This window comes from Amblyraja radiata, chromosome 34 (genome assembly GCF_010909765.2).
Source record: "Amblyraja radiata isolate CabotCenter1 chromosome 34, sAmbRad1.1.pri, whole genome shotgun sequence".
In the NCBI taxonomy this organism is placed as follows: Eukaryota; Metazoa; Chordata; class Chondrichthyes; order Rajiformes; family Rajidae; genus Amblyraja; species Amblyraja radiata.
Genome location: NC_045989.1, coordinates 16755522 through 16774035, shown reverse-complemented (window position 1 = coordinate 16774035; position 18514 = coordinate 16755522). Strand labels below are relative to the sequence as shown.

General features: G+C 45.9%; 1 protein-coding gene across 1 annotated transcript in view; it reads right to left on the bottom strand.

Moving 5' to 3' along the window:
- LOC116991643 (myocardial zonula adherens protein) overlaps positions 1 to 18514 on the bottom strand; it is a 54631-nt gene that overhangs the window by 19473 nt on the left and 16644 nt on the right. The window contains exons 3-6 of the mRNA XM_033050408.1: positions 16725 to 16871; positions 14955 to 15047; positions 9706 to 9819; positions 7846 to 7998 (exon numbers count right to left, since the gene is read on the bottom strand). Of these exons, the coding sequence (XP_032906299.1) occupies positions 7846 to 7998; positions 9706 to 9819; positions 14955 to 15047; positions 16725 to 16871 (507 nt within the window). The remainder of the gene's footprint in view (positions 1 to 7845; positions 7999 to 9705; positions 9820 to 14954; positions 15048 to 16724; positions 16872 to 18514) is intronic.

The following is an 18514-nucleotide window of genomic DNA, read 5'->3' as shown; positions in this document are numbered from 1 at the left end:
GTAGTGCAGTCCAAATCAATGGGTGGGAATCAGACAGTTTCCCTGTAAGGTCTGGAGTCAGGCAGGGTTGCCCTCTCTCTCCTGTCTTGTTTGTCTGCTGTATTGAACCTTTTGCCGAGTCCATCAGGAAGGATGCGAGCATAAGAGGAGTGACATTGCCAGGCAGTGGGGGCATTCAAGTAAAAACCTCCCTGTACATGGACGATGTTGCCGTCTTCTGCTCGGATCCAAGGTCGGTCCGCAGATTGATCAGCATCTGTGACCAGTTTGAGTCGGCCACGGGAGCCAGGGTGAACCGCAGGAAGAGCGAGGCCATGCTCTTTGGCAACTGGCCCGACCGACCTTCCGTCCCCTTCACCATCAAGCCTGACTTCTTGAAGGTACTGGGGATCTGGTTCGGGGGGGCTGAGGCGAGTAACAAGAATTGGCTGGAGCGGATAGCCAAGGTGGGGAGGAAGCTGGGGCTGTGGAGGCAACGCTCCCTCTCCATAACCGGTAAAAATTTGGTCATCAGGTGTGAGGTGCTCTCAGGGCTGCTGTACTTGGCACAAGTGTGGCCTGTCCCTCCCTCCTACGCCACGGGGATCACCCGGGCCGTCTTCCAGTTCATCTGGGGGTCGAGGATGGACCAGGTGTGATGGGCCACAATGTACAAGTCGGCAGACAACGGGGATAAAAGCGTGCCCAACGTCGCCCTCATCCTGATGGCCACCTTTGTGTGTGGCTGCATCAGGCGGAGTGTAGAGCCAAGGCACGTGGGCACCGAGTGTCACTACCTGCTGAGGTTCTACCTGTCCCCGGTGTTGCGAAGGATGGGCCTGGCGCAGATGCCATGCAATGTGCCAGTCAGCTGGACATTGCCGCCCCATCTGTCGTCTGTGGAAAGGTTCTTCCGGACCAACACCTTTGACCACAAGTCCATCGGGCAGTGGTCAGCACGGAATGTCCTGCAGGCACTGCAGGGAAAGGACTCGATGGATCCGGTGGCGTGGTTCCCAGAGCAGACTGCCCAGCTTGTCTGGCAAAATGCCTCATCGCCAGAACTGACCAACAAGCACCAAGACCTGGCTTGGCTGGCGGTGAGGAGAGCCCTCCCAGTTAGATCCTTCCTGCACATTCGGAACCTCACTACCAGCGCACGCTGCCCTCGGGACGGCTGCTATGGAGAGGAGACGGTTGCCCACCTCTTTGCAGAGTGTGGATTTGCAAAAAGAGTCTGGAGAAGTATGAAAGGGTCCCTGGAACGATTTATCCCGAACAGCTCCGTCACCGAGGACTCTGTGATTTACGGACTGTTCCCAGGGACACATTCAGAGGCTGACATCGAGTGCTGCTGGAGGGTCATCAACTCGGTGAAAGACGCTCTTTGGTCTGCCCGAGCGTTGCTCACCACCCAGCAGAGCGAGATGTCCGTCAGGGAATGTTGCCGACTGGCCCACTGCAGACTGCAGGAGTACGTGCTAAGGGACTCGCTGAAGCTTGGTGCAGCCAACGCCAAGGCTCGGTGGGGGAGGGCCACAGTCTAGGGTCCTTCCGCGGCTGGACATGGGGGGCACGGTATGGTGGAGACGCCCCTCAAATTAAATTAAGGGAAGATATCCCACACCAGGGGGCCACATGAGCGGCACGGGTGGGGGACATTTTTGTGGAATTTAAAAGACATAAACTGTATTGAACAATATAGCCTACAAAAATGTCGGATGGAATTTTCGAACTGTGCACACATTGTATATATTTATTACTTGGACAGGGGCCACAGAGTGGCACGGGTGGGGGACTGTTTTGGTGGAATATGACAAATGTAAAAATATTGTACTGAAAGAAATTTGTATAGTCTCCGAAAAAGTCGGATGAATTTTTTGATCGAATGGTTCATGAATTGTATATATTTATCAATTGAATAAAGTCTATTTTGAAATTAAAAAAATAAAATAAAAATTTAGATAGACACACGAATATACAGGGAATGTAGGGTATGGATCAAATGCCAGGCAGGGGAGCTACGTTTAACCTGCCATATGCTGTTCTGTTTGTAGAAAGGAACTGCAGATGCTGGTTTATATTGAAGGTAGACATAAAGTGCTGGAGTAACTCAGCTGGTCAGGACATCTTTTTCTCGAGACATGCTGCCTGACCCGCTGAGTTACTCCAGTACTTTGTGTCTATCTTCTGTACAGTTCTATGCTATAATTAAAAGTTGTTGCAACATCCTCCTTCTCCCTTTAACACAAATCTTTGAATAATTCTGCCCTGGTCTTTGGACCATTACCAATGGGAACCATTTCCCCTTTATACCCCATCTGAACTCCTGTCTCATTTCTTCCATATTTCTGTCTCATTTCCACTAAATCTTCTTTGCTCCAAAGAGAGCAAAGCCAGTTTCTCCATCTAACCCCAAGAGCAGCTGAAATCCTTTGCTAAATCTCTAAACTAAACTAAGCATTAACCATCCATTCTGGAACATCTCATTAATCCCAAAATGCGAATACCAGCTTTCATCTGATACTCAGGTGTGGTCTAACTAGAGTTTGATACAAGTTCAATGCAACAACTCTGATTTTACTTCGGAGTCACGTGAGTGACTTCGTGAAGAACCCCGCCTACGGCGCATGCGTGTCATATCGCATACACGCATTGAACGTGTCGGACCTGGGGAGGACGTCCCCTTGAACGGGAGAGTTAAAAAGCCGGTCGACGGCAGGTAAGTGATTCTGCATTTTCACCGTTTTTTAGGAATGGATAGAGGACGCAGAAAGGCTGTGAAGAAGCTGCAGGATGTCGGCGGTAAAGGTGCCGGGGACCCGCAGCAGCAGCCGACGGCACAGGCAGTTTGCGTTGAGCCAGCTGTGCCAGATTCAAACCCCGCGCCGGGAAAAACTAATTCTAGACCGGGCGGGAAGGCGAAACGCAAAACGAACCGCTGGGAAAGTGAGCCCGAAAAATCGCCGGTAAATACTTACTTGTATAGCAGTGATGATGACCAGCTGCAGGGCATAGAGCAGCCGGCAGCGATCGCATCTGCAGAGCTCGGAAAACAGTACGAGTGGCTGCAGCATGTGGGGCCGTCATCTATCTGTTTGGAGGAGTACCGGGACGGCGAAAAACGGCGTTTGCAGCGGCCGGGAGCAACCAGAGCCGGTAGGCATGGCGACGAGTTGCGATTTAAACCGCGTGCGACTAGTGCCCGAGGGCACGAAAGTCGGCAGGAGCGGTGGGCTAAAAAGAAACACCCACGAGCGACTAGTGCGGGAGAGCACGAAAGTCGGCTGGAGCGGTTGTGGGAGGAACATCTCCATAGTGTCAGGCTCCAGAAAATGGATAAAAGCCGCACACATACAGGTGTAAGTCCCTCAGAGCATGGCCAGAAAAGGCTGCTGGACATATCATCCTCGTCTGAAGAGGGTGTTCAAGGGCTGCCTGACTCGGACTCTGAACAAGAGTCAGAGCCACGTTCCCATATGGAGGATGAGGGAACACAGTTGCTGGACATGGTGCACACATATTTCCAGCAAGAAGAAACTGGAAAAGACCTAGAGGCCAGGATGGCGGCCAGCATTGATTATATGACGACCCATCACCTCAAAACTGATACCTTAGCTGAGGTATGGGCAAGACATTTACCTCCGCGAAATTGTGCGGCTCTGAATGTACCCAAGGTGAACCGAAGCATTTGGAGACACGTGGGGCAGGATATTCGGAGTCTGGATATAAAAATACAGAATGCTAGTAAAGGACTCTCGGCGGGTATAACAGCTTTGGCCCGTAGGCTGGAAAATGTGGATATGTCCAATGACATGAAAGACGCTTTAGCACTGTTTTGCAATGTTCAATTTGAACTGAACAACATCAGGAAAGGGGCTATTCAGCCAACGTTAGACCCAAAATTTGCAATCCTGTGCAAACAGAAAGCCATAAAACCTCAAAATTTGTTGTTTGGGGGTGACCTATCAAAACAGGTCAAAGATTTGGAGGAAGAGGCCAAAACGTTGGGCCTAATAAAAGCGACCAAAGGATATGTCGGAAAACGGTATCATCCTTATGGGACGACTAAAAAAGCAAGTACTAGTATGTATAGTACGAAAAATTGGAGAGAGGCCAGAGGAAACCAGCAACAGCGTCCTTTTTTAGGGGTTGGCCCGGGACGCCCACAATGGAAAATGCGGAAGCCTCCACTTCAACATTTACCCCACTTTCAACCTCAAGGCCCTCCGCAACCTCGGTTAAGACCAAGAAAGTAACACCACCGATAACCATGGAGGTAGGTGGGTCTGTGCCTCAAAAATTAATAAGGAGCACAGAACTTGGAGGGAGGTTGCAATTTCATTTGGAAGCATGGTGTAAGTTAACTGTGGATAGGTATATCCTTAGCAGTATTAAGGGATATCTTATAGAGTTTATACACATACAAGAACCTCCAGTACAACATACACCGGACAGAACTTATATGCTTACCAAATTAGACAGAGCTAAAGCAAAAATTGAAATACAAAGGTTGTTCACGAAAGGAGTAATTGAAAAAACCAAACATGAACAACAGGAATTTGTCTCAAATATATTCATTAGACATAAGAAAGATGGGGGTTGCCGGATAATTATTGATTTATCAACACTTAATAAGTTTGTACAATATGCTCATTTTAAAATGGATACTTTTAGTACTGCTACAGAGCTAGTGTCGGCAGGCTACTTTATGGCAAGTATTGATCTGCAAGATGCTTACTATACGGTACCCATCAGAGAAGAACACAGACGGTTTTTGAAATTTAATTGGATGGGTCAGCTTTGGCAATACAAGGCGCTACCAAACGGGCTAACGTCAGCCCCTAGATTATTCACAAAAATTCTTAAACCAGCTTTGGCATTTCTTAGACAACAAACCTATAGAGTGATGGCATATTTGGATGATATCTTGATTGTGGGGAAAACTTATGAATTGGCTAGTAGAGCAGTGGTTGCCACAAGAAAATTGATGGAACAGCTGGGATTCATTATCCATCCAATTAAGTCAAGATTAACACCTGCAACTAATATTGATTACTTGGGGGAGATGGAATATACAGGAAACTAACCTACTTACCACAAAGGGTATAAATTACTTAGAAATGTTGAGTGCTTTTTATGGTTTAAAATCTTATTGCTCGGGAATGATTAACCAGCATGTTAGATTGCAGATAGACAATACCACGGTGGTGGCATATATAAATCATATGGGTGGAAATATATCAATATCCTGTGATGAATTGGCAAACCATATTTGGGAATGGTGTATCCAAAGGAATATTTGGTTATCGGCTACGTATCTACCAGGGATACTTAATTCAGTGGCAGACGCCAGGTCACGAAAATTTAATGAAAATACGGAATGGATGTTAGACAGAAAGATATTTGCTGATATCACAGCAAAGTACGGAAGGCCGGATATTGATCTTTTTGCATCCAGGTTAAATCATCAGTTACCTAGGTATATATCATGGGAACCAGATCCTGAGGCAGAAGCTACAGATGCATTCTCTTTGCACTGGGGGAAATGGTTCATTTATGCATTTCCTCCTTTCTGCCTCATCAATCGGGTACTACGGAAAATTCAGCTAGACTCGGCATCTGGGATTCTCATAGTACCTGATTGGCCTACCCAACCATGGTTCTCGGTGCTGCAGGATTTGGTGCTTACACCATATATTACTTTAAAACATAGTCCTCAGTTGCTGGTGCATCCGGTGACTGGGGACAGCCATCCTTGCCATAATTATCTAAATTTATTGGTTTGTAGACTCTGAAGGAACCATTTCGGCATATGGGTTTATCTGATAGAACTGTGGACATGATCACAGCAGCACAGAGACTTTCCACTCAAAAACAATATTTATGTCATGTCAAGAAATGGACTAAATACTGCCTGGACAACAATCTAGACCACAGAAAGGTGGATATTCCAGCTGTCCTAGAATTCCTCACAAGCCTGCACTTTGAAGGACTCAGTTACAGCACGGTCAATAGTGCTAGGAGTGCCTTGTCCAGTTATTTATGGGAAGGCACAGAAAGACAGGGTGTCGGCTCACATCCTCTAGTAATAAAACTGCTACGAGGCATCTTTAACACTAACCCACCAACGGCTAGATATAGCCAAATCTGGGATGTGAGCGTAGTCCTAAAAATGTTACGGAATTGGTCACCGGCTACGGCATTACCGCTAAACTATCTAACTATGAAAATGGTTATGCTTATGGCGCTGGTCACAGCGCAAAGGGTCCAGTCATTACAGAAGTTAAGATTGGATAACTTGACGGAGGCGACAGGAAGGCTGATTTTCGTGATCCAGGGCCTTATTAAGCAAAATAGACCAGGATCAGCGGGACAGGTGATAGAGTTCATAGCCTATCCACAGGATGAACGTCTCTGTGTAGTAAAACACATCATGTTATATATGGACAGAACGAAGGCTATCAGAGGCAATGAAAAGGCTCTTTTAATTAGCCATAAGAAGCCATACCATAAAGTCTCGACTCAGACCATTTCACGGTGGCTGAGATATTGCTTAGTTCAGGCAGGAGTGGACACTAATGTATTCAAATCTCACTCCACCAGGGCTGCATCTACATCAGCAGCTAATCGCCTGGAGGTACCGATGGACAATATCCTCAGAACTGCAGGATGGTCATCAGAGAAAACGTTTCGCACATATTACAACAAACCAGTTAGAAAAGAAGAAACGTTTTCGGGCAAAATTTTGAGTTCTATTTAATTTACACCTGAAGCTTATAAGGTTTATAAATTGATTTAATAAATATTATTTACAATTTTTGCTTAAAAATGTTGGTATCATTGTGTTTTTTTTTTTTTTTTTTAAATACCAGTAACAATTTCTCCCAAACTACCAAGGCAGTTGTGAAGATTGGACTCGTTCCACGGCATGAGGTCACAGAGCTTTGAAGTCTTCACGAAGTCACTCACGTGACTCCGAAGTAAAATAGTAAGATTAAACGAGAACTTACCAGTTTGAAGTTTGATCTTTATTTTATGAGGAGGAACGTTGAGGGAATACGTGCCCTCCGCTCCCACCCTTATATGGTCATATCTTAAACTGGTATCTCTTTAATAATCTTACTATCTTAGGTCATTATTTTCTATCTGTGACCTCACACCGCTGCTTTGAAGAATGACACGCATGCGCCGTAGGCGGGGTTCTTCACGTATTCCCTCAACGTTCCTCCTCATAAAATAAAGATCAAACTTCAAACTGGTAAGTTCTCGTTTAATCTTACTATTTTGTACTGGTCCTCTATTCATGAATCCCACCTGCTTTAGTAAACCACTCTGTCATTATGCCACACCTCTGTCAAAGAGTTTTGCTATCTCAAATGGGGAACCTAGCCAGGATCCCATTAATTCATGCAATAGTTAAAGACCAGAAGACGGTGATAAAGTTGTCACTTGCCTGAACCTCATTGAAACCTGCCTACAAAGATCTAGCCATCTCCCTGAAATGGAGTACATATTTTCCAGGCCTTGTTTGCCATCAGGCATCCTTCAAAGTGATGTCCAGCTTCTTACAATAGAGATGTCATTAATGTGGCTGAACAGCCAATCACATCAACAATTCTCAGAGATGGCAGCACAAGAAGCCAAGAACAAAATTATTACCTCATACTTTAAATACTTAAAAATTGCATTTAAAAACTTTACGATCACTATAAAAGCTGGAAAAACCTGCATCTGCAGTTCCTTCCTACACATTCATTCAAATGTTGTGTGTTGCCCCCACTCGCTGTACCCTGAAGAACCATTTCCTTGCTTTATGTTTCCACACACAGAGACCGCTTTCTCAACTCTCGCTGTGCTCTTTACCTTAAGTTTCAGGATCTGGTTCTCCATCTGTGCGCTCTGTATCTGATGATCCTTCTCCTTTATTTGCTCCTGTGACTGTTTATACGACTTCTGGACCTCTCTCATTTTCTCCTGCCTCTTGCTGGTATCTACTGCTGAATCCAAGAGGGTCCGCTGGTAAAAAACAAAGCATCTGGTTACAAATCCTGGCCCGTTGCAAGTATTGGCAGCAAATTGGGGCAGCACAGCTGGTAAAGCCACTGCCTCACACAGCGCCAGAGAACCGGGTTCGATCCTGATCTTGATGGCTGTCTGTGTGGAGTTTGCATGTTCTCACTGTGACTGCGTGGGTTTCCTTGGGGTGTTCTAGTTTCCTCCCACATCCTAAAGACCAGGTTTGTAGGTTAAATGGCATCTGTAAATTGCCCCAAGTGTGAAGGGAATGGATGCAAAGTGGTGTGAACATGTGGCCGATAGTTGGCGTGGACTTGATGGGTCGAAGGGCTTGTTTCCATGTTAAATCTCTAAAATAAACTAAATGTTAACCATCCATTCTGGAACAATTGTTTCAAGCATGTATCATTTGTTTTGTTCAGCTGCTAACTTTGATCATTCAATATGTTTTGTGCAGTAATGTGGGGATGATGCTGAATGATAAAGCATCAAGGCATTCTCCTCCTTTGCATCCCACAGCACAGGCTCCTGACCCAGAAGGTCACCTCTGCTCTTGACACAGGTACTTAATTCATCACTGGATGTCACCAGGTTCCTGATCATGGGAATGGCAGTTGTGTGACAAAGTCAATCCATTGTAAGTTGAAGCTGCAGGGAATAGGAGTAGAATTAGGCCATTCGGCTCATCATGTCTACTCCGCCATTCAATCATGGCTGATCTATTTCTCCCTCCTAACTCCATTCTCCTGCCTTCTCCCCATAACTTCTGACACCTTCTCTGATTTCTGCTAACAATGTGACAATAGCCAACATGGTAAGGTATCTGATATGAGGGCATTGGTTAAGGTGAGAGGGACAAAGGTTTAAAGGGGATCTGAGGGGTATATTTTTCACTCAAAGGGTAGTCGGTATCTGGAATGAACTGCCAAAGGAGGTGGTGGAGGCCGAAACGGTGACATTTATGAGGCATCTAGACAGGCAATAAGACAGGGGGTAAAGGAATATGGAATTAAAGCTGGCAAGCGGGATTAGTATAGACATGCTGGTCAGCAGAAGTATGTTGGGCCAAAAGGCCTCACAACTATTATTTAAAGAACCCCCACTCCATCCACTCTGCACTGTTCTACCTTATTCCTATACTCATAGAAACATAGAAAATAGGTGCAGGAGGAGGCCATTTGACCCTTCGAGCCAGCACCGCCATTCATTGTGATCATGGCTGATCGTCCCCTATCAATAACCCGTGCCTGCCTTCTCCCCATATCCCTTGACTCCACTAGCCCCTGGAGCTCTATCTAGCTCTCTCTTAAATCCATCCAGTGACCTGGCCTCCACTGCCCTCTGTGGCAGGGAATTCCATAAATTCACAACTCTCCGGGTGAAAAAGTTTTTTCTCACCTCAGTCTTAAATGACCTCCCCTTTGTTCTAAGACTGTGGCCCCTGGTTCTGGACTCGCCCAACATTGGGAACATATCACCAGTTGGTTTGTAGTGTATTCATAGGCAGCTGCTTAGATTTCCAAATAAGTGTTTGGGCAGCTTCTCAAGTATATTTCTAGAGGCCACCATTTTAGATGAACCACCCTGCTTCCTGCCTCCATTTTGTGAACTGTCCTCGGTGCGTCTGGAACAAACTGGTGGTGGTAACCCTCCCCAGCCCGTCCGGAACGCCAGCAGCTCCAAGCAGAGTGAGCGATGAGTTTGTACCTGCAAGTCTAACGTCATGGCGGTCAGGGAGTTGTTCATCTGCTTGTACTTGTCCAGGGCCGAGGAGTTGCTGTCCACATCCTTCTTCATGTTTGTTTGCCGCGTCTCCGACGCCTGAAACACCAGAAATGAACAGTCACGCTCCATCAAAATACAGCAAAACAGAAAAAACAAACTGCTGGAAGAACTCATGTGCAGGAAGGAACTGCAGATGCTGGTCTGAAGAAAGGTCCTGACCAGAAACGTCACCCATTCCTTCTCTCCACAGATGATATGATGCCTGTCCGGCTGAGTTACTCCAGCAATTTGTGTCTATCTTTGCTGGAAGAACTCAACGGGTCAAGCAGCATGCATGGAGGAAGAGAGACGGTGAACAAATTGGGTCAAGACCATGCATTTCAGCATCTGCGTCTCTTGTGGCTCCAGCCAACTGCGTCCTACCAGGGGATTCGACACGTTTTCCTGGACCTGAATGTGAAAATGTTTTATCAAAGTATGTTGATTCCCTGGTGGTTCGGGGGATTCCAATCTTGAAACGTTATTGGCCAGGAAGGGGTTCAACCAGGAAGACCAGGCAGCTGTGGGAACAGCTGGAAATGTGCAGCGGGGCAGGGAACACAGCTGGGGCCAATCGGCGCTGTGCCTGCAGGCTCTTGGCCCGGCTGGTAGTTGTGGAGCTCAGCGTCCCCACTGGCTGGCCAGCAATCCAACACTTCCTGCATCTGCAGCCCCAATCCCCACATCTGAGGAACTGAATCATACGAACGTATAAATGAGGAGCAGCTTCTCGACTGGGGAGCTGTTCCACCTCTCCAGCTGATTATATTGGACAGTGTAATACAGCAGGGGAACAGTCCCTTCAGCCCAATGAGTCCATGCCCACCCTCACTTTACACTCATCCCATTTTTTTTTGTGCCGACCCCCTTCCTTTCCCTTCCCTCTTCCCTCCATCCTCCCGCACACACACACACACATACTCACACTCACATTCTTCTACTCAGCTCCACGCCAGGGACAATTTACACTGACTACCCTTCTAGGATGATGCTAAATCTACAGACAGTTCGGGTGCAGTGGGACTTTCAGGTTCGACTACAGCAGCTCCGCAACTTCATCCACACACACGCACTGGCTCGCTGTTCCCTCATTTGAAAATCTCTTCATCCCTGTCTTGAAAGATCTAACTGTCCGCGACTACCGTGGAGAGAATTCCAGCCAGGCTCAGAAATCCCCACGCTGATCTTCAATTTTATTCATCTCTGGCATGGCCAAACCCCGGTGAGGCCGACTTACACTGTCCCGGACTAACCCCTTTGGGAAGGCGAGGGGCTTCTACTACCATCCTGCTGTCAAAGAGAGTTCTTGGACATTGACCCAGTTACAGCGAGGGAACAGCAATACAATGTTGGAGTAGCACCAGGAATGGTGCACCCTGGTTCCAGCAGACAGGGACCAGTGCAGTACATGGTGTAGTCTAGCTCCAAGAGATGGAGGGTATATGTCATTTAGTCTGCTTATGAATTAAAAAAATATTGGTCAAATCCTGTGGTTTTGCACTTTTGCGCCTTGGCACTTTGTTCTACCAGGGTGTGCACTGGAGATTTGCTGCCACAATCAAAGAGCCGCCTCCCATTAATCACAATGTTGAGGAGTGTGGGAAGGAACTGCAGATACTGGTTTAAACCGGAGATAGACACAGAAAGCTGGAGTAACTCAGCAGGACAGGCAGCATCTCTGGAGAGAAGGAATGGGTGACGTTTCGGGTCGAGACCCTTCTTCAGACTGATATCAGGTGAGCGGGAGATACATGGATAACGATGTGTAAGGTGTGAAAGCAGGATAAAGGGAATGGAGAGCAAGGAAAATGTAGAATCGATCATTGTTAGCCGGGAGAAGGTAACAACAAAGCAAACACAGATAAAATGTGGTCGGAGACAGTGCTGGAAATCAACGGGATATTAGGGCGGCAACAGTGTGCAGTCACAAAGCTAGTGAGCAGGGAGTGTGTAGGCCAGAGGACCTGTATCTGGGTCAGGGATGAATATGTTAGACTGTCTCCCAGGCTGCGGTGTCTCAAACCAGAGGCAGGAGACTCAAAATAAGGGATCAGCCAGTCAAAGGGAGATTAAAGGAAATGTCTCCACCTTGGGTGCTGTTGATCTTTAGAATTCTTCACCCGAGGGCAAGTCATGGAGTATATTCAAGACAAGAATTGAGATGTGTGGATATTAAAGTGGATAAGTGATGTGTGGTTATTTCAGTAAGTGGTGCCTAGGTAGAAGATTATCCACGATCTCACTGAGTGGGAGAGCAGGCAAAAGGGGCTGAATGGCCCCATCTCGGTCCTATCTCTGTCGTACAACCCTGCACTAAAAAGCCTGAAGAAAGTGATTAACCATGTTGGAGGCACAAGAGCCTGCAGATGCTGGAATCTTGAGCTAAAATTGTTGGAGGAACTCAGCGGGTCAGGTAGCATCCGTGGGGGGAGATGGAGGTTTGAGAACGTGATCCTTCTTCCTGCCGCGCGCGTTACTCCAGCAGTTTGTTGCTCGCTCATTAACCATACAGTTTGTTATTAATTCACAGGATTTGGAGAGCGGGGACAGCGATTGCATTTATTGTCCGTCCCTTGTTTGGGTGATGGGATCAGTCTTCTTGAGAACTGAGGGTTAGAGTTACTTAGGTACGGGCAAGGTTTCCATCAATAACAGCAACAGACTGGTAAAGGCAACTGAAGAAGAGTCTCGACCCAAAAAGTCACCCATCCATCCCTTCTCTCCAGAGATGCTGCCTGTCCCGCTGAGTTACTCCAGCATTTTGTGTCTACCTTGGATTTCAATTCAGAATTTATTTAATTGGAATTTAAATTCCCAATAAATACCACTGGATAGTGGTATTTGATATTCCAGCTGCTCTAATGTTTCCTTCTTTGCCTCCACTTTAACACAGTCTATTGCTGGAGTTAAGAGGCAGAAATACCCATCACCTCCAGCAGATGGCACATTGTCTCCATACAACTGAGGACCGTTGCAGACTGTCAGTCATTGTAGCTGAAAAGCAGGTTTATGAAAATTCCCCAGACAGCCCCGATATCCGTTTCCCACTACACGATGGGTGCAGCGTGTACCATCTGCAAAATAGTCTGCAGTTACACACCTAGGCTACGCTCTCAACACCTCCTAAACTTAGAACCTCTACCGTTGCGTTTAAGGCAAATGGGAACACCATCTACTGCATGGCACCCTCCTAGGTACAAACTAAGGTACAGACTTGCTGGTCACCACTCTTCATGCTCACCAATTCCAAATCCGGAGAATCCCTCCCCAGCTGAGCTGTTACTGTACCTTCACCAGAAGCACTATAGAGCTCATAAGCGATAGGAGCAGGATTAGGCCATTCGGCCCATCAAGTCTACTCTGCCAATCAATCATGGCTGATCTATCTTTACCTCTGAACCTCATTCTCCTGTCTTCTCCTCATAACCCCTGGCACCCGTACTAATCGAGAATCTGTCAATCTCCATCTTACAAATATAGATAGAATACAAAAATAGAGCTTTAAAACATCTACAACTTTACTGAGGGCAATTAGAGATGAGCAATAAATGTTGACTTTGCTATCAAGTGGTATTTATCGGGAATTTAAATTCCAATTAAATAAATTCTGAATTTAAATCTAAGGTAGACACAAAATGCTGGAGTAACTCAGCGGGACAGGCAGCATCTCTGGAGAGGAATGCGTGACGTTTTGTGTCGAGACCCTTCAATGTTGACTTTGCCAGTGAAGGCCATTTAACACCATGACCACCAAGTTCACGAATGGCTTCTTCCCAACAACCATCAAGTTCTTGAACACCACATAACACTAACCTCAACTTTCAACTATGGACAGTCTTTGGTTGCACTGAGGACTTTGGGCCTTTTGCACTAGTATTGGGATTATTAATTTTTTTGAATGTTTGTCTAATATATATTATCTATTTGCATTGTGTTCACATGCCCTTTAAGCTGCTGTTGGAAGAATGTCATTGTTCTGTTGACAATTAAACATTCTTGATTCTCTTGACTCAAAGAATGAATCAAATGAAGATATTACGGAATTAGCTATTGTTAGTACTTGTAATGGTATCTGAGCATGGAAGCTGCTTTACAAGGAGCCAGTATTTCTTAAATCTTCAACTATGATGCCCTCCTTGTATACCAGGACAAACTGGAACATTATGTTTTGCTGATATTTGCTGAGACACTTTGTCATAGATTGCAAATTCTGACTGAAGGAAGGTGCACACCAAATGCTTCACCCTCACAAAAAATGTCACAAACATGTGCCCGCCTTTCTTTTAACATTCATGAAATAACTTCATATTTTCTTCTCAACATTATTTTCAAAAAGGGAGTGCATCTTATTCTCAAACATTTAAAACATGCATTCAACACACCCATAACAAAATTGGAACAATGTAAATGAAGACTCAATAGACAATAGGTGCAGGAGTAGGCCATTTGGCCCTTTGAGCCAGCACTGCCATTCAATATGATCATGGCTGATCATCCACAATCAGTATTATTGCCAGCTACTTTGGATATAAAATCATCTGGGTTTTTTAAATGTAAGTTTTAAGGCAGTTATGCAGCAGAATTTATGGAGACATCTTGAGCCATGTGTGGGCAGGTCGGCAGGAGTGAACATTGAGGACTTTCAGTGGGTGGAGGTAGAGATGTGAGCCCTTAACTTGAGGGAGGAGATCATGAGTGTGCCCTGTAACTCTGCACTTTGTTCGCTGGGGAACCCTGTCGGCTGCCCAAGTGTAGGAAAAACTCCTGGAGGAGAACCCAACTTGAGTTTTCCTGGGATTGGGAAGTGAATCAAAGCATTACACATTGACGAGAGATACAAGGAACTGCAGATGCTGGTTGACAAACAAACAAACAAAAAAGTGCTGGATTGACTCTGTGGGTCAGGCAGCATATCTGGAGAACATGAATAGGTGACGTTTCGGGTCGGGACCCTTCTTCAGACTAGACATTGACTAAGGGAGTGAAATATTTGCCTGTTAAACATTCTTCCTGACTTGGTTGCTTGTGAAATCATGTGAAGTACTGATCCATTCACAAAGGCTAAAGCTTGCCTTGGGGAGCAAGCCCAGAGCTATGATTCCAGGTGGGGAAGAGCTGCACCATTGGTTGTATCTGTATCTGTTGGAGATGACATGACCGCAGGTAGAGGCCATGTAGTTGTCTCCACTCACCTTCATTTCATCTGTCAGCTGCTGCATTTTCTCCTTCATCCCGTTGAACTCGCCAAACATTTGCTTTCGGACTTGTTCCAGTGACTGCCGCACCTGATAAACAGACACACGTCCATCAACACGGGGACACGCTCTCTTCAACAACCGGCTTTAAGTCAGAGAATTTCTCTCACCTTTTTCTAAAGGAATAACTTGCAGATAAATCTTAGCCATGATTCTATGGCCAGGGACAGGTGGGTCAGAGAACTAGAATTAAATTGTTCTCTCTGCCTCTCCAACCCTGCTGCATGTGATCTTGGGCTCACCAGGGTGGCGGGTGCATGAACTCCTCCAGGCCATCTCTCTTACACTGTCTTTATAAACCCATTTTTAACCTCCATCGGACCCAGAAAACAGGCATTGGTACTGGCACTGAAGTGGACACGGTGTGGAGGTTGTCAGTGTGGGATATATCTCACACCAGCAGCCCCACCATCTCATCACAGTGCACCGAATTGCATTGTTATTCAACAACAATAACAGCAGAGACACAAGAGATTGCAAGTGCTGGGGTCTGGAGAACCAAACTGCTGGAGGAACGCAGCGTGTCAGGCAGCATCCATGGGGGGAATGGACAGATGGCGTTTCAGGTCTGGACCATTCATCAAGCTGGAGAAAGGTCCTGACTGGAAACATTGTCGGTCCATTTCCCTCCATAGATGCCGCCTGATTTGCTGAGCAAATTTCCTCCAGCAATTTGCTTTTAGTTTAACAGCGAGATAATTTTAAATTGATTTCTTAAATGTTAGAGTCCTTTTCAATATTGCTGTGCGCCAATCAAGTTGAGGCAACTGCAATTTTTTTCTTTCTTTTTACAGCAAGGTTCGATTCCTTCTTAAAATGCCAGCTTTAGTTTTTTTACCTGGATGTCAGTCCCTCGTTGCAAGCAACTTTTCTGGCCCGCCAACACCGCGTTTGATGTGTGTAGAATTAAGGGCCTGTCCCACTTTCACGACCTAATTCACCACCTTTTTTTACTCGTGGACATTTTTCATCAGGCTAGAAAAACGCCCCGACCTACTTGATGCCACGAGTACCTACAACTAGCATCACGACCCACCTACGACCTCGTGACGACCATGCTGCGAGTATGAGTCAAGGGCAAACTCGGCAGAGGTCGTGAATTAGGCCGTGAAAGTGGGACTGGCCCTTTACCCTGATGCAAAGCTGGTAGACGTTGTGTAGAGAGGTATCAATCTCTTTGTGGTGAACAAGGAGTGTCTGGGACATGCTACAGGTTTGATACAGTCTTGCACTTTTTCCGCAAGACTTCTTGTTTCCTCCTCAGACTCCTCTCAGGACCACAGGCTGGGTCTGACTGCAAGGGTGCATGTGGATACATCTGGACCAAACCAATGTTCAAAAGGACTTCAACATTTAAGAAATCAATTTGAAATCCCTCTGCTGTTTTTATGCTGAAAGCAAAGTGCTGGAGGAATTCAGACAAGATGATGTTTTGGGTCAGGATCCTGATGAATGATCCTCACCTGGTGTTGCCAGTCCATTTCCCTCCACTGGGAGGAAGATCTCAGCCGCCTGTTTACCCCCAGCTGAAGCCACCTGCTGTCAGGCAACTCTTCACTGTAACCTGATGGAAAGCTGCCTCTGAGTCCCGGGCTGTGAAACCATCTTCACTTGGCGACTTCTGAACTGTCGTGGATTTTAACCTTTGAACAAACAGTGCCCATGGACCAGAAACAAACCCCAGAGTTATCATCAACCATCACCTACCTCCTTGATGTATTTCATTTCCTCTTTCAGCTGATTAACCGACCATTCGTACACAACCACCTCCGCTTTATCAGTGTCAGCTCGTTGCACCACGCCGTACACCGTGCCTTTGGGAGTGGAGGATGAACCAAAGCCATTGTGAAGAGGCTGCAAGAAATGACAGGCCACTTAATCACTTCAGTTAGAACAACAAACAATAGACAATAGGTGCAGGGGTAAGCAATTCGGCCCTTCGAGCCAGCACCGCCATTCACTGTGATCATGTCTGATCGTCCACAATCAGTACCCTGTTCCTGACTTCTCCCCATATCCCGTGAAGCACAGGAACAAGCCCATCGACCCATCATCTCTGTGCCAAACATGCCTACTTAACTAATCTTAACACGATGGCTGCATTTGGTCCTTATCCCTCAATTCCCTGCTGTTCATGTGCCTGGCTAAATGTCTTTTCAATCTTGTTATCATATCAGCTTCCACCACCTCCACTCACAGATAAATGCTGCTCTGCTTACCCTTTATACAGAAATAATCTCATGAAATTACCAGTTATTAATTGTGGACATAAATATTTATACATTTAATTAAATAAAGATGAACTAATTTTCTTAATTTTCTTAGCGCTCTCATCTCTAAACCCCTTCGCTACAAACTGTTCTTCCCACCTCTGAAATGTTTGCTACTGGAACCAAACCACCTTCAATGAAGAAGGGTTTCGGCCCGAAACGTTGCCTATTTCCTTCGCTCCATAGATGCTGCTGCACCCGCTGAGTTTCTCCAGCACTTTTGTCTACCTTCGATTTTCCAGCATTTGCAGTTCCTTCTTAAACACCTTCAATGTTGGTCTCATACACATTTGGCCTGGAATAATTCTCAATAACACTTGCATTCACATCATTATCTGCATAGCTTTGACCATACTGCATGCAGTGAGTTTGCTTAAACCTGAAAGCAAACACGTACTAACTTAGAATTACAACAAACACAAGTACATGATGTATTTGCACAAATTCAACAGAAAGTCTCCATCTTGTTGCCTTGAACACCATCTCTCTATTCCCGCTTCTGTTCACCTGCAGTATTGCATCCAGATTTTCCTTCTTCCAATTCCTAAGGTGTTCTTAGAAACATAGAAAATAGGTGCAGGAGTAGGCCATTCGGCCCTTCGAGCCTGCACCGCCATTCAATATGATCATGGCTGATCATCCAACTCAGTATCCTGTACCTGCCTTCTCTCCATACCCCCGGATCCCTTTAGCCACAAGGGCCACATCTAACTCCCTCTTAAATATAGCCAATGAACTGGCCTCAACTACCTTCTGTGGCAGAGAATTCCAGAGATTCACCACTCTCTGTGTGAAAAATGTTTTCCTCATCTCGGTCCTAAAAGATTTCCCCCTTACCCTTAAACTGTGACCCCTTGTTCTGGACTTCCCCAACACCGGGAACAATCTTCCTGCATCTAGCCTGTCAAACCCCTTCAGAATTTTGTAGGTTTCTATAAGATCCCCCCTCAATCTTCTAAATTCTAGCGAGTACAAACCGAGTCTATCCAGTCTTTCTTCATATGAAAGTCCTGACATCCCAGGAATCAGTCTGGTGAACCTTCTCTGTACTCCCTCTATGGCAAGAATGTCTTTCCTCAGATTAGGAGACCAAAACTTATTCTTTCCCTTTTGGATTGCTCTCTATATCGATCTTGAAGTCACCAGTGCCCCCTGGCTTTGATCAGACAGCTCAGCATATCCAAGAGATTTAAGGCTGAGATGTACCAGTTCCAGGAGACTGTGTCC